Source organism: Lichenostomus cassidix, chromosome 1Aa, assembly GCF_008360975.1.
Source record: "Lichenostomus cassidix isolate B80296 chromosome 1Aa, HeHo_3.0, whole genome shotgun sequence".
Classification (NCBI taxonomy): Eukaryota; Metazoa; Chordata; class Aves; order Passeriformes; family Meliphagidae; genus Lichenostomus; species Lichenostomus cassidix.
Genome location: NC_139480.1, coordinates 45,705,818 through 45,720,433, shown reverse-complemented (window position 1 = coordinate 45,720,433; position 14,616 = coordinate 45,705,818). Strand labels below are relative to the sequence as shown.

Genomic DNA, 14,616 nt, shown 5'->3' with positions numbered 1-14,616 from the left:
CTTGGTTCTGACACACAGCTTCCCCTATCAATCCAGTTCTGAATTTAATAAACCAAGACTAGCCTCTTCATGACAGCATCAACACATATGCAGACAGAAACTGAAAGATCCAACACCTCACCCTTGATCTAGGCCATGACTAGATGATTGCTTCCCTTAAGGAAAAGGATGCCTTTGGTACCAACAGAATGCAAGAGCCTTGTGATTACGCAAGACAAGCCGCTGTTGCAGGGATTTACCTTTCTGCAAGCAGGACAAAGTCCATTCTCATCAGTGCGAATACGATGCCAACAGAAACGACAGATTTGGTAGCCACAGGTGCAAGGGAAGAAATTGATGTCATCAATTTCCAGAGGCTCCATGCAAAGGGGGCATTCCACAGGGTCTTCCTTAGCGTCAGGGCTGCGAGACATCTTTGTATGTTCGCACAGCAGCAAAAGTTTATAATAACTTAATAGACCAAGAAGGTCAGCACTTGAAGGTCTGCAAGAGAAAAAAAAGGAGAAAGTATTATTAATACTGTTGACAGTTTTTCTTTTGCACCTTTTAACATTTCAGTTCATCGCTTTTCTTCTCCCCACACAAGTTACCTGCTAACACACAAGTTTCTGCCTAATAAATTTGAGTGTTTTTTATTCCTTATGAGTCTCACAAATAATATGAAAGATAATACTGGTGATGCACTGTCCCCACCAGGATAGACAAGCACTTGGACAGTTCACTAGCCTGTTTGGGTTTCAAAACACAGATTGCAAAGAAATCAGTGTACACCATACATTGTTGTTGTTCCACCAGGTCCTTTAACTATTGCTTTCTTGAAGTCCTTTACAAATTCAAAGTCAAATCCTTGAAGGCAGGACTTAATATTTAAGATCAATTTATTCCTTTGCTCAGACTTGGAACAATGAGATTTGCAGTAACATGTAGGTCATTCATTCAGACTTTTGAATATGTTACAGAATTAACAAACAAGAACAATGAAAGCTTCTTACTCAGGACAATTTATTACTTTTGTCCATCTCATTTTTTGGTTCAGACACTGATCTCTGATATCACCCTTAGGACTGCCTCATTAGCCAAGATTTATCAAGTACACAGCTTTCTACGTGTGTCAAACTTTCATCCAAGTCAATTACGCTTTTCATCAGCACCCAATCTACACCAAAGCCAAAATAAAGGCAATGGGGTTGAAAAAAACTCAAATTGCAACTTAGAGTGGAGCCACAATAAGTTATTTCTGGGCCAGAATTTTCTTGAAGATGAACAATATTCAAGTCACTATTTGCTTAACTCATTTCCTGAAGTCAGTCATTTAAGTATGCTTCTATTCTGTCAGCTTAAGGATGCAGCACAGGAAATTTACTTTCAGACTCAAAACAAGACACTTGGAGTTACCACTGAGACAATAAATTTGGATGTTTTCTTCTTATTTCATTTAATCACCACTCTGGATACATGAAATTGTATCTAATCTCAGCAAGCTGTCTCCATCTGCTGCATGAGACATGCATCGTAGATGGGGCAGAATTTTTAGGTGGACCTTTGGAAGAAAAATAAAAGGAAAAAATGAACAAAAACTAAAATCCCACTGAGAAATACTGAAAAGATGTGACCAGAACCTGTAGTTGGATGATCACACCAGCTCTAATGAACTACCCCACCTCCTTAGATATAAGTGAGCTCTAAAGTTTTTTAAAAATCCAGAATTCTTTTTTGAATCATGTTTTTTGCCAAATATCAGTAATTTAATTATACTTGAACCACACACACACACACAAAATCTGGAGTCTTGCTCTAGTTTCCCAAAAGGCTTTCTCTGTTTCACTTCTACTCAAAAGCTGCTAACTAGATTGTGTACTATTCAAGCTCTCTCCAGGCTTTTAGGAACAAATCCAGAAACCAATTCTCATAGTCACCTACTTGAAGAAGAGGGACATTTAATTCTGTCCCAAAACATAAGATGACAATGTTTTGAGATCAAACCCTTGCTCACAGATTTCAGTATGGTGTAATGTTAGCCTTACATAGCATTGACTTGATACTTAAACCAAAGAACTGGTCCTATTTTGATCTTCCTTAGCCCAAATCATCCTTCCTTGCATGAAGTCTATCTTATAAAGCCCATCTTATAAAACCCAAGAGGCTCCAGCTCAGATTGGGACCACCCACTATCCAGGATAGGATCCATTTATCACGAGTCTGCAATACCTGTCCCTATCTGCACACCTCTTCAGGGACAGAAATTCCTCTGCAAGCAGCCAGGAAACAACCCTGAAGAGGAAAATCACAAATGCATGCAACCAAAGCACCATCCAAATAGTTAGTAGAGAGCATAAAGCTTTGTATGGGAATGGCTGCACTGCCATTAGGTAAATCTGTAATCACAGACTGATACCAGAAGCCCAGACTACTTGCAATTTGAATGAGTTTGGCAGGGAGTATATCCTCAAAGCATCAAGTGCAATTCTGGTAAACATATACCACTGCTCTCAAGAGAAAAAGTTACACTGCATGACCACAAAAAAGTAAGGATGAGAGAACAGCTTTTAGATGCTGTAAGCATAATTTCTCTACATAGCATGCACTAGCAACAACACTATCCTCTTTCTGACCTTCACAATGATTAAAATCAAAAAGCTTAACACCAATGATAATAGAGCAACTTTCACTTTATTGTTTATGCTTTCATTCATGCTATATTCACAATCACGTTGACAGTTTCAAAACCAGGTTCTGGAATTTTACCAGTGTTTTCTACAGAGAACACTAACAGAATCTGACCTGAAGGAAGGAAAGGATTAGTTTGTAGGGGAGCTTTGTCTTGTTTTCACGAATACATCCCCACTGGCTGAAGAGTGGGAGGGACTGTTAAAAGACCACAGAACATCATTTAAGTGATTATTATGCAGATAGTGCACATTTTTACAATAGCCTGTAAACATCTCCTGTCAACTTTTCACACTTGTATAGCAGCAAAACTGTAACACTATAAGAGTGACTTTAAACCAAAGCATGGGATAAACTTAACAGATTTTCTTCAGTTTGGCTTTGGATTTGACTTTGTCACAGATCTCTCAACAGGTCAGTAAGCACTCAGCATATTCCCTTCTACTGCATACTCATTTCACCACCTGCTCAGCAGCTGTGTGCCTACTGAAACACATTTAACTAAAGGTATGCTAGTGAAACTATAGTTAAAAGAGCGATTTTGAAGAAACTTTCACCACTACAGTAAAATTACTGAACTTATTTAGGAAGTTATTATTTGGAATCTCCACTAAGAAATGTCATCAGTTCATGTGGAAAAAAAGCATGACATATTAGCTAGTGCCTCTGGGATATGCAGATGAGCTCTAACAAAACTGCAACATAATTAACATTTATGAGCTGTTTAAGTTAACACTAAGAGTTCAGCAGCTGCTAGCAATAATGTCAATAGCTTGCTTCAGTCAGCAAATGGCCTGTTATTTTACAACAAGGAGTAAGGAACAGCTGTGTGCCATGTTTCTTGAAACTGAGGAAATATTTATTTACTTGGCCACAGACCATTCAAGCATCCCATTTAGAGATTCTCCACTGAAGTGTGTCTCCATTTCAGAAGGGTTTATATACCAGGATTTTTGCCTGAAATCTGCGTCAGAACAGTGCTTGTTTGTTTCAAAACTGGAATAACATGCATAGTAAGGCATCAATAATGTATTCTGCATATAGCTCATGCACTACCAAGAAACACAGAGCAACTAGTCTGCTCTAAGGCTATTCCAAACAATTCCAGATTAACAGCATGAGAAAAGTGATGCAGCCATAGCAAAAACAAAAGGCAGTATTACATGTTGTGCTTAATCCAGAGTATTTAGTCTTTGAGAAGTCTTTGAGATCAAGTTCAAAGAGATTCAATTAATAGCATCTCAGGAGAAGAAAAGCAGGAAGGTTATGCACGTGTACACATGCTTTACAAGCAGCTAGAACTAGTATGTACACTTTCCAAAACTCCAACTGCAGTCAAATGTGGCTCCAACACTTCCACATCCTGTTTACAGGACACTATGCCAAAACATTCACACAGGGATGGAGCAGAAGTGGACAGTGTCCAGCAGCATGTTTTAGGTGAAGCGATTTTGTAAAAGGTAATACCCAAACTACAGAAATATGAACTTGTGTGCTTTATCCCTTCTACTACACCAACTAATAAGTTCTTTTCCAAACGCATACAAAATGGAAAAAAACCGAGAAATTTATTAACTTTAAGTGCTTACTTAGCAGATGACAGCTGTGTCTAATCAGCTTCATCAGGAGTAACAATTGTTTGGTGAAATCCTCCAAATTTTGCAGTTGGGGAAAAAGTGATTCTACTATTTGAGGGTACTCACCTAAACACAACTTAATTTCTAATATACCTAGTGATTTCAGTGCATTTAATATGCAGATGTTTGTTGCCTTTCCCTTTTGCACTTGAGGTGAGCAAGTTTCAGTTTCAGCAGTTTATCTTCCCTATTTAAAAGGGGTCATAAAAAGGAGGGGGGAGAGGCAGAGGTAAAAAATAACTTGTTATGCGTACTTTTTCCTCAAGTTTCTCAGCCATGTGAGACTTGACACACACTCCTCATCTCTCCACAGCAGACATGAGAACATCTTCATTTCCTAACAGTTCATTTTAGTAAACATGGCCCTAAAGTTTAAGTTCTCCTCCAGGAGGGCAGCTAGCTCCAGGGACTCGAGACACATTCTTCTTCTCACACAATGGACTTAATCCAGCCTTGCTACTTGCTTTAAGAAAATACAAGTGTCACAGACAAAAGTTCTCAAAATCTAGTAATGAAAAACCTCACTAAGGACCCACATCCCAGAAAGTATTTGGAGACTTAGGGCCCCTTGAAGGAAAAAAATCCAGACATGCATTAGCTAATGTTTCACTTAAAGTTCAAACATACCTGACACTTGAAGTGAAACAGGTCGGAGTCTATGCACTGAACCTTTAGTAAGGACTCATTAAACTTACAAAAACAGAAACCCATACATTTTTTCATGGCCTTGTATCTCTTGAAACTCATCAGCTATGAGAACTCTCAAAACTTCAGTGTATATAGATGCTTCCCTGCATAATGCTACTGAAAAGGCAGCCCCCCCCCCCCGACTCCTGCTCCCACTGTGCTGAAGGATCACTTCACCTCTGTGTTGATCCCACATACAAGCTGGGATAAGAAACACAAGCAGACTACAGACAGCAGCTGTAATGGGTTATCCCTTCCTTGAATCAGGGGGGGAATGAGCAGCTCTCTCAGCACAGCCTTCTCCTTCTGGACAGCACGGTTGAGGTACATTTGGACTACCTCCTCCCACTAATGACTGCTTAAAGGAAAACACCACCCACCTTCTTCAGACTGTGCAAGTAAGAAAGGCTAGCACTTCATTGCATTGCTGTGACCACTGGAAGCTTTACACTAAAAGCTTTCATAGGCACACAACAGAGAAAAGCCCATTTTTACTGATTTAAGCACACAGAATTGAGGAAGATTCACTGAGTTAGTTGAGAACGCAGTTGACAAAGTTCACACATGCACATCCCAAATCCACGTAACAGACACGAGACTAGATGCTTGAATGAAGTCATCCGCACAGTTTGGAAGAAATCTGTGAAACTTGCACAGAATTTTCCATCTCTTTAATATGCTGCCCTGTACTTGCCTGTCATTTTTTTTGAGCCCTACACAAGAAGAGTGGTTCCTTTCTCCCACCAGCCCTTCACCCACATAAAAATACAGCGGTATTTTTCAATCACCTGGTTCACAACATTGACATATGAGACAGCAGTAGTGCTGAAAAGGGGCTATGCTTTGAGTTTTATGGCTCTGTTACTGACTGGGAACAAAGACACTTTAGTAAGCAAGCAAGCAGGCTCCTGAATTCATCCAAGTTAATTTTCATTTGAGACCAACAGAAAGTTCACTCCTTACTTCTTTTTCCTGACTGTGCAGAACATTTAAAGCAAAATGCACTACTGACTGTAAAATCATGCCCAGTAACTACAAAGTCGATTTTCCCCCCATGTCTTATTTCTGGGATAACATTTATTACTTTGTTTGTGATCTGCAGCGACATTTTGATCACAGTACAAACAACATCTAAGAAAAGTTAAGACATGGACAAAGTCCCAAGTGTTTGGAAAGTACAACCAGGAATCAGGCAGTCATCTCAGCATTTCTAAAAACACTGTTATACTGGCTAGGATTATCCCCAAGTTATTTAGCTCAGAGGTCAAAACTCAAGCCTCTAGACACTCCTCTGCTTTGTGTCTCCCTACAGGTGCCTAGGGAGCTCACTCTCATGGTCCCAGACTTTGAATTCTGCCAGTATAAGCAGCTGTACCATCACTTGAACCAAAAGACCAAAACATAACTATTTTTGCATGGTCATGTTTAACCAAATCAGTCCTCCACCTACTTCATCACACAGACATACAGAAGTTTGCTCCAGTATTGTGGAAACACAGAAACAAGCACCTAGGGGTAGCAACTGCTCAAGCAGTACGTTCAGCAACAGTGCAAAACTCAGCCAAAGAAATCACTAGAGATGTTTCTACCTAACGCCCCCAAGGCGGCTAGTAACAAAAATAATCAGATGCCACCTCCTAAATGAAAAGGGAACTAATTATCATTTATAAACCCAATGTAAACACAAACTATTTTAACACAGTTATGCGGCAAAGAAAACGCTATGGACCGCAAAAAAATACTTTTCTCTCATTTAAATTACGCCAAGAACTGGTCATTATTGGCTTATTGTTACAGCACTCAGACCACTGATGCATAAAGGGCTACATACCATCAATGACACATTAATGCCAAGGAAGATATTTACTCAGATAACTTACTTTCTTACAAGAAATGTAAGATTACATGAATCAAGACATTATCTTTTATTCAGAAAGAAAAAAGGCCAAATAAGAGTCTGAAAAATTCATCTATAAGCACATAAAGCTCTGGACATAATTATAAAAGACAACACTATCCTAGCATGTAGGTCATCTCACTAAGTGAAATAAAAAGCATAATATTTTTCTGTAATTGTAAAAATTTCCCACATTCACTCACATTCAATTCTAGGATTCCTTATTTTCACTTTCTCCATGCCCCCATTTCACTTTTGTACATATAGCACCACTATATATAGACATATGTCTAACGCATCTGTAAAATGAACTGGAAATGGGCTATACAATTATTAGTTGACATATTTTAAAAGCCTCTGTCACACACAGAGACCATGTAATATTGGTATACACATTCCAGCATGGTTATTTGCTCCAGCCAAAGCAGATGCTCAAGCAACAAATGAAACAAAACCTGTACACCTTTGTATACAGCAAATCATATATCATAAATTGTTGTCAAAGGATGTTGCAGAAACCATAACATGTAATAATTAAAAAAAAAGTCAGCTCCTGGTAAATATGAAATAGTTATGAATTCCCTAAATCTCTCATTACTGAGAAAAAGGGTACTACTCCATTTCTTGTACTTTTTCTTCAGAGCATCTGCTACCAGTCACTGTCAGAAACACGATTTGGACAGACCAACTTGCCAATCACACAGCAACCACAGGTGGCTATTAAACAGGCTGTTTGGGGAATGGAGTGTCTTTATTATACTCACACAGTACTCCAGCCTGAACCACTCGCTCTGCAGTTGGGGTATCTGCACATCAGCATGCCATAGTTCAATTTTTCCACAATGCCACATTCTATGTAGTCCCTATTAAGGTGCTACATGATCTACACATCAATTTAGAACTTAAACTCCAAAATTCACAATGCAAAAATCTCAACATGCTGCCCCAAATCACCACATCAGCAGTACCCTTCCCCTTTGCACTGCCATTTCAAGATACTCTTCTCCATCTCCCATGACACAGCTCAGCTGTCTCCTAGGTAGTCCTCTCACCATCTCCTATTTTCATTTAACCTCCCAGCACCATTCAGGCTATTCACATTTCCTTAGGATGCCTTCACCCAAAAAACTAGCATTTGTTCCAGGCTTCCAGGTACCAGAGTTTTTATCAGTCCGTTTCTTTCTTCACAAGAAGAGGTGAGAACATGCCATTTATAATGAAAGTTTCTTATGCTAGCTTGTATTAGATTGCATACTTAATAATAATGGGAAATATTCTCAGATCCAATTAGAAAGAACAGCTCAGGTCTGAAGAGCTGCACAGCCTTTAAAGAGCAATGACCCAGAAATTCTTACACACACAGGGAAAAAAAAAAAAAAAAAAATCACTCCACTTGAGACTGTAAGACTTTATTTGAATATAATCTATTTGCATAACCCTGCCTGCAGCCATCACCTTCTGGATAATTTTCCAGAAGGACTTACTTTTAACCTGTTGCTCCATCTGCATTAGTTCACACAGACTTAATATTCCAACTGGTCTGATCTGAAAGTCATAACATCACTGAAGAATAATCTGGCACAGAACACCATCAATGCAGTATGATCAGAATGAAGCATATGATTTTTTTTTAACTTGTATTCAAGGACAGCTCAGCTTTTACATTATAAAACCTCCTGATTCACATTTTCATGGTGCAGCATGAACAAGACCACTGCAGCATCTTTAGAAGTCCTAACCTGCCTATCCAGCTGTACTCTCTAAAATTACAACAGTTGTACTATCCAGGGCAAAAAACCTGTAAGCAGTTTTCCTATTAATTCCTGGATATTTATGTAATCCAAATGAAGGAAAAAGAATATTCAGTTAAACCTCCTGTAAACAGATCTCCAGAGATGTAAGTATCTATTAAATAAATGCCTCCCCCTATAGCACAAGAATTATCTCTTACTTGCCCGTCAAGAAGCAGATACAGAAATAGTATCACACAAAGCATAACTAAAGAAACTAACCTGCCATCAGAGCGAAGGCACAGTACACATGCAATTCTTCTCTTTGGATTTTTTATAAGACTTCTAGGATCTTTAACTGTTAACATGGAGCGCTTTTGCTCTGGGAGGAACAGTATACAGTAGCTAACACACACACTTCTGAAATTATCTTGGGAATAATAGTTGAAACGTCAGAGCTGCTGGGGGCAGGGGGAAGAAGCACAGAAAAGGGGGATAGCAGCTGATCACGTCAAAGAGATATGCACTCTTATTTGTAACACCATGCATTATAAAGACACATGTGTATTCCTTTAGCCAGTAAGAACTGCCCAAATGACTTGTAGAAAACTAGGTATAAAACCAAAGTCAGCATGATCACAGCTTATGGCTTCTTTTCTCAACTCACTTGAGCCTTCCAAATTCTTTAACTCTCCTTATAAACTGCTGAGTTGTCACAGCAATATTAAGTGATAACAAACCAGAAAAGCATAGCAGCCACATGGTAGCATTATCAAAAAACTCTCACACAGGACACACAGCAAGTGGTAAATTTTCTGTTTATGCATAAGTGGGGGGTTGGCTGACCACCCCACATGCCTTGCACGCCTCTAGTCAAGAGCCCCTTGAACACTGTTCTTAATTTCACAGGCTGTTTGAGATGCTTTTCTTGAACAGAAAGAGTATAAATCAATGTACGAGGTAATCTTTTTCCCATGTTACCAAGACATGAATAAAACTACGAATTATTCACTCTGAAGCTTAATAACACAGTTGAATACACTTCAGATCTAGGATATGGGAGATCCAGCCGGGTTTAAATAACAACTCCTCAGTTCCCTTCCATAGCATCCTTGAAAGCAGGAAATCAAACTAAGATATCAGAAAACCCAAGACAGCAGAAATTTTAAGTAATTCTCAAAGTCCTTTATGTATGTGTTAAAAATTTGTTTAAAACAACCTTCAAAAAATGGGTAACAGAGTACTTAATGCTTGTTTGTTTCCTTTACACCTTCTCAATTAAAATGTTTTTATTAGGCTTCAACTCATGCAGTGGTCCAACATTTTCAAATAACTTGACCTTTACAGAGCAACAGAGTTATTATGCGACTTTCAAGTCATTTTAAACAGCAAACATGAACATAATATCAGCCTAATTACTGATTTCGTAGCAACAAGAGCATTAAGTCTCTCATGTTTTTCCATAATCCATGAAAGCAAAAAGACTTTTTAGTTGGGTTGGAAGGGGAGAAAAGAACCAAAACAAGTTTAAGACAGAGAAAGAAAGCCTTACACAGCTCATCTATAAGTTCTGGATGAGTAGTGATTCCATCTTGAGTGCTTCTGCTAATCAAGCTATAATGCAAAGCATTGAGCTCAGAAGAATAAAAACTCTTTGTCAAAGTCCACACACTTCTCAATGCCCACAATTCCATCTTGAAACTCACTGGCAGCTGATGCCACAAATCAGAAGACTGGCATAAAGTGTGCTGTATGACACACTGATTGACAAGTCAACAGTTACACAGAGTACTAGATTGAAAGTGCTGTCTTATACTAGTAAAACACAAACTATTACTGCATCACTTCCTTGGTCACAAACTGTGAAGCACTATGTCAATGCCTCCCCCAGCAGTTCGTACTTTATGTCCAATACTAACTTACCAAAAAAAAAAATTCATTTAACTCTGAAATTATGTGGATGTTTTACCAAAAAGCCAAATCATCATCTGATTCTACAGATCCTTACAACACAGTGTCCTACTGGATGCCATGAAGCAATAAAGCCTCCACAAGGTCTTTTTAAGTATAAACTGTGATAATCAGAAATTTGCATAGTCCAGGTACAGTATCAGCCAGAAGCAGGTCTCACTCCTGAAAGTTTCTAAAAATACGTCAAGAGAAAAGAAATTAAGGGAAAAGGAGCCTAATGTGCATATAATAAAATGTACATTCTTTACACAAGGTCAAAAAACAATAGAGAAAACCCCAGAGGATCCCTCTCCTCCAAAGCTGCAACTGCCCCCCTGGAGAGCTAACTGGAGCCTCACCTTTCTTTCTCATGGCAAAATTTCCACACTTAGGTCAGCCCTATGAGCAGCAGTATCAGCAGGTAGTTACTAACTAGCCCTCTCGGCTTTACCTGAAGACTGCAAGAGAGTAAAAAGTGGTGGTATGAAGAAAACCCCACCAGTAATCACCATACAAGCTGTTCTTGAAAAGGTCAGGAATGAAGCAGACAGTAAAATTATTTATTTTAAAACTATTAAATTGCTTTATATTTCTGGACCTACAGATATGGTGTAGGAGCAATAGTCAGCTGCTGTCATTCCTCTACATAGGAAAGAATTCAAGGAAAACCGCTGGAGCAATAACAGCTTCTGACAGACTATCAACTTTTTTGCACCATACCATTTAAAACATTTTCAAGTCTGAATCAAGTATTTTGCCTTTTAGTGACTCTGATTACCTATGATCAAACCAAGATGAAGAGAAATTATTGCTGAGTTACCTGGTTAAAAAAAAATTCTTCATGTAACTCACATTTTTTGAATATGCTGTGGTCTACAGCTCACTTAGAAAAGAAAGAAAAGGGGAAAAAAAAAATAATCAAACAGATCCCCTGACTGTGTTCCTGATTCAGCACAGGAAGAACAAAGCCAGAATTTTCTCTTTAGGAGCATCAAGCCAAAGTTAATGAAGTTGCATTTTGAATTTTCAAGAAAAATACACAGTTTGGGAAAGAGAATAACAACCAATCAGTTAAAGAATGCTGACATGTGAACTGACATTCCCAATCACTAAATATTACAAAGATCTTGAATATATTAACCTATAGTCTGGAACTGGGATTTCTTGCCTCCATTTATAATCGTAAAAGCTCCAATCCTTTAGTACACATGGCCTGAAAAGGTGGCAGAAGTTTCTCCCTCCATACCTGCACATTCATTCTTTAGCCAATACTTATTCAATACAAGTTCTACTCGCTACAAATAAGGAGTGCAAATTTATAAAATCAAACATGAATAATGATTGATGTATTTTGAATCAAACTCCAGTGAGGTAAAGAATAAATCTCTTCTCAAACTTTTTATGCAAAAGAGCTGTAAATTCTAGTTCATATTTATTTTTAAAGCCACCTTGCTTAGAAGTTTGACTGGGTTTATAACTCACTGGCAGGTTTACTTTCACAGAGTCTAGTCAGTGACACATGTTGATCAGGCAGCTGGGGAGGAGCCCAGTTTTTACCTGCTGAGCCTGTACTTCACACAGAAGACATGGAAAATATAAACATTTTCATGTTTGAAGTTAAATCAAGAAAAGCCCTCCCACCATAACGTCATTAAAAGTCCTGAAGATGGTTACCTGAAGTTAGTCAGGCAACTGACTAAGGCAAGATACACACACAAGATTTCACAGCTCCTTGTAGAAATACATCAGGAAATTATGCTGAACTGCTGAGAAATATTCCCCAATTCTAATCAATGAAATCTATGAACAGCTAATTTAATGTCACAAACTGTTGAATCTACCAGGTACCCACACTCACAGTACAGACAGAGAATTGCAGCTGCACCACTTCTATTTTCATGCCACAGATACTACCTGAAGTTCTCAGGATTCACTATTGTATCACAGCGCTTTCATTTACAAGACTATAAAAGACTACATAAGCAAATCTACAGCAAAAAGCATTTCTGTGTCCAGCAATACCAGATATTATGATGGTGAAACATTTACCCATAGCACTAAAATATTGTCCTTAAGTATACTTTCCTAGACTCTAGGAACTGATAAAATTTTGAGGAAGACATTAGTTACATCAAGATTGGTTTAATCTACCCATAAAGTGGGAATACAGAAATGTTTCTGGTAGCATTACTTGAATATCATTACACAAAAAAACCCAGTTATAGCCTGGCTCCAAAACTTTAGCATTCACGTAAGTGATTAATTTACCTACTGCTAGTATCACTTGGAACAAGCTGCTTGTGACCATACCATTCTTTGTTTGCTTACTTGTTATTATAAATAAAAAACTTTTCTCTTGGCACAGCAATACCTCAAATAACCAGATCCAAGCACCTCCTAATATACTACTTCATATATAATCTGTACAGACAGCACAACTGAGAACTTAAACACTTCAATAAAAAAGAAACACATCTACAGTCAGTAGATTACACTGTCTCATACTGGCTAATTAGAAGGACTCTCCTCTAAAGTTTTTCACATTGGTACTGTCACTTCTCATTACAAATGCCTTTCAACAGCCAAGAGGGCAGCTTTAACCTGAAGAGCAACAGAACTAAATTCCGGGAAAGAGTAGCACCAAAATACACAGAGCGCGGAGTTGCAAAGAACTACAGGTACTGCTACATGTAAAATGTGCAAGAAGAAAAAAAAAAGAGAAGCTACATAAACCCAGTCTGATCAGCCTCCAGAAGGGTGAATATTTATCACTGGGTAGCAAACCTTATCACATCAAGACTCCCTCTAGACAGAGAAAGATCATCTTCAATAATTTTCTGCTTGAATACTCTTAGCTGGACAATATAATCGGGAGTTTGAATCCATGTATTTTCACTTTGCCTTGGATAAAGTTTCTGGGAAGAAAATGAGTTAATCATTTATTTGTTCAGATTAAGAGTTCAAGCCCACTTCTGCCAATAATTTAGGGCTGAACTTCATAGTAACACTGTAGTTACTATACGGTAAATCAAAGTCAAGTCACATGAGCCTGTATCCCAGTGATCCTTCTGGTCAGCTGCCAAAGTGAGCGTGTCCTCACTTTATTCTGCCTTCATAGGTATAAAATAGTCTATTTTGATCCATGACAGCCTCCTTCCTCTATCTAAATCTTTAGGATCCAACACATGGGAAAGACTCCCCAATGAACCAAAAAGCCAGAGTTCTTCTGTAGTGAGGAAGACAGCAGAAGGACAGAGAACATCCTGCAGCCAGCATCTGTGAGCATAAACAATCATCACACAGGCTGGGCAGGTTATCAGAGAAAGCCTATGTCTCCTCTGCAAGGAGAAGCACCTCAGAGAGGTCAGCATCACAATCAAGTTGCTTTTCACTTTTTCTGGTGATGATCAAACCTTCAACACCAACAACCAGGAATGAGACAGGTCCCTAGACAGGCATTCACACAACCAGCACACAAGCATCATCTTTACAAATCTGGCCCTAACAAAGGAACCTGAGAAAAGTCTGAATCTGTTGCTGTGGAAGAAAAAAAACCCAAACCAATCACAGCCCAGAGCCATGGTTCTAAGAATTAATTCAATGTGTTCCAAAACTTTTGATTTACAAGATAATCCCGTTGACAAGTATCAAACAATTGCAACGAAGGAGGTCACTATAAAGAAGTTTGTTTTAAGAGACTACAGTTAGCCCCCACAGATAAATGGCATCTTGCATCAAGGTGAGGTCTTTTCCTTGCCTTCCCACAAGACACCCATACAGTGAAACAGCAACATTAAACCTTGAAACTCTAGCATATTCCCCTGAGCTGCAAGCTCCTCTGCAGTTCATTTTGAAGAATCACTTACTTCTAAACAAGGTTCATTATATTCAACCATTGCACTAGACATAAAGGGGACGTCATACATTCTGTGTGCAGAATCTGTCTTGCAGAAGGGGAATTCAGAGGGCTGGTGCTAACAAAGCTGAGATGACTGTAGTAACACCACCTCTCAAGAAAGCACCATGGATTTTCCCCGAAATATGACTA

The 14,616-nt window shown here is 38.6% G+C and overlaps 1 protein-coding gene across 5 annotated transcripts in view; it reads right to left on the bottom strand.

Annotated features, from left to right (window-relative positions):
* The window catches only part of CNOT4 (CCR4-NOT transcription complex subunit 4), a 77,108-nt gene that overhangs the window by 42,834 nt on the left and 19,658 nt on the right, over window positions 1-14,616 (bottom strand). For all 5 annotated transcript variants that reach the window (XM_085047329.1, XM_085047326.1, XM_085047355.1 and 2 more), the window contains one exon: window positions 240-483. In XM_085047329.1, coding sequence (XP_084903455.1) covers window positions 240-413 — 174 coding nt within the window. In that variant the 5' untranslated portion in view covers window positions 414-483. The remainder of the gene's footprint in view (window positions 1-239; window positions 484-14,616) is intronic.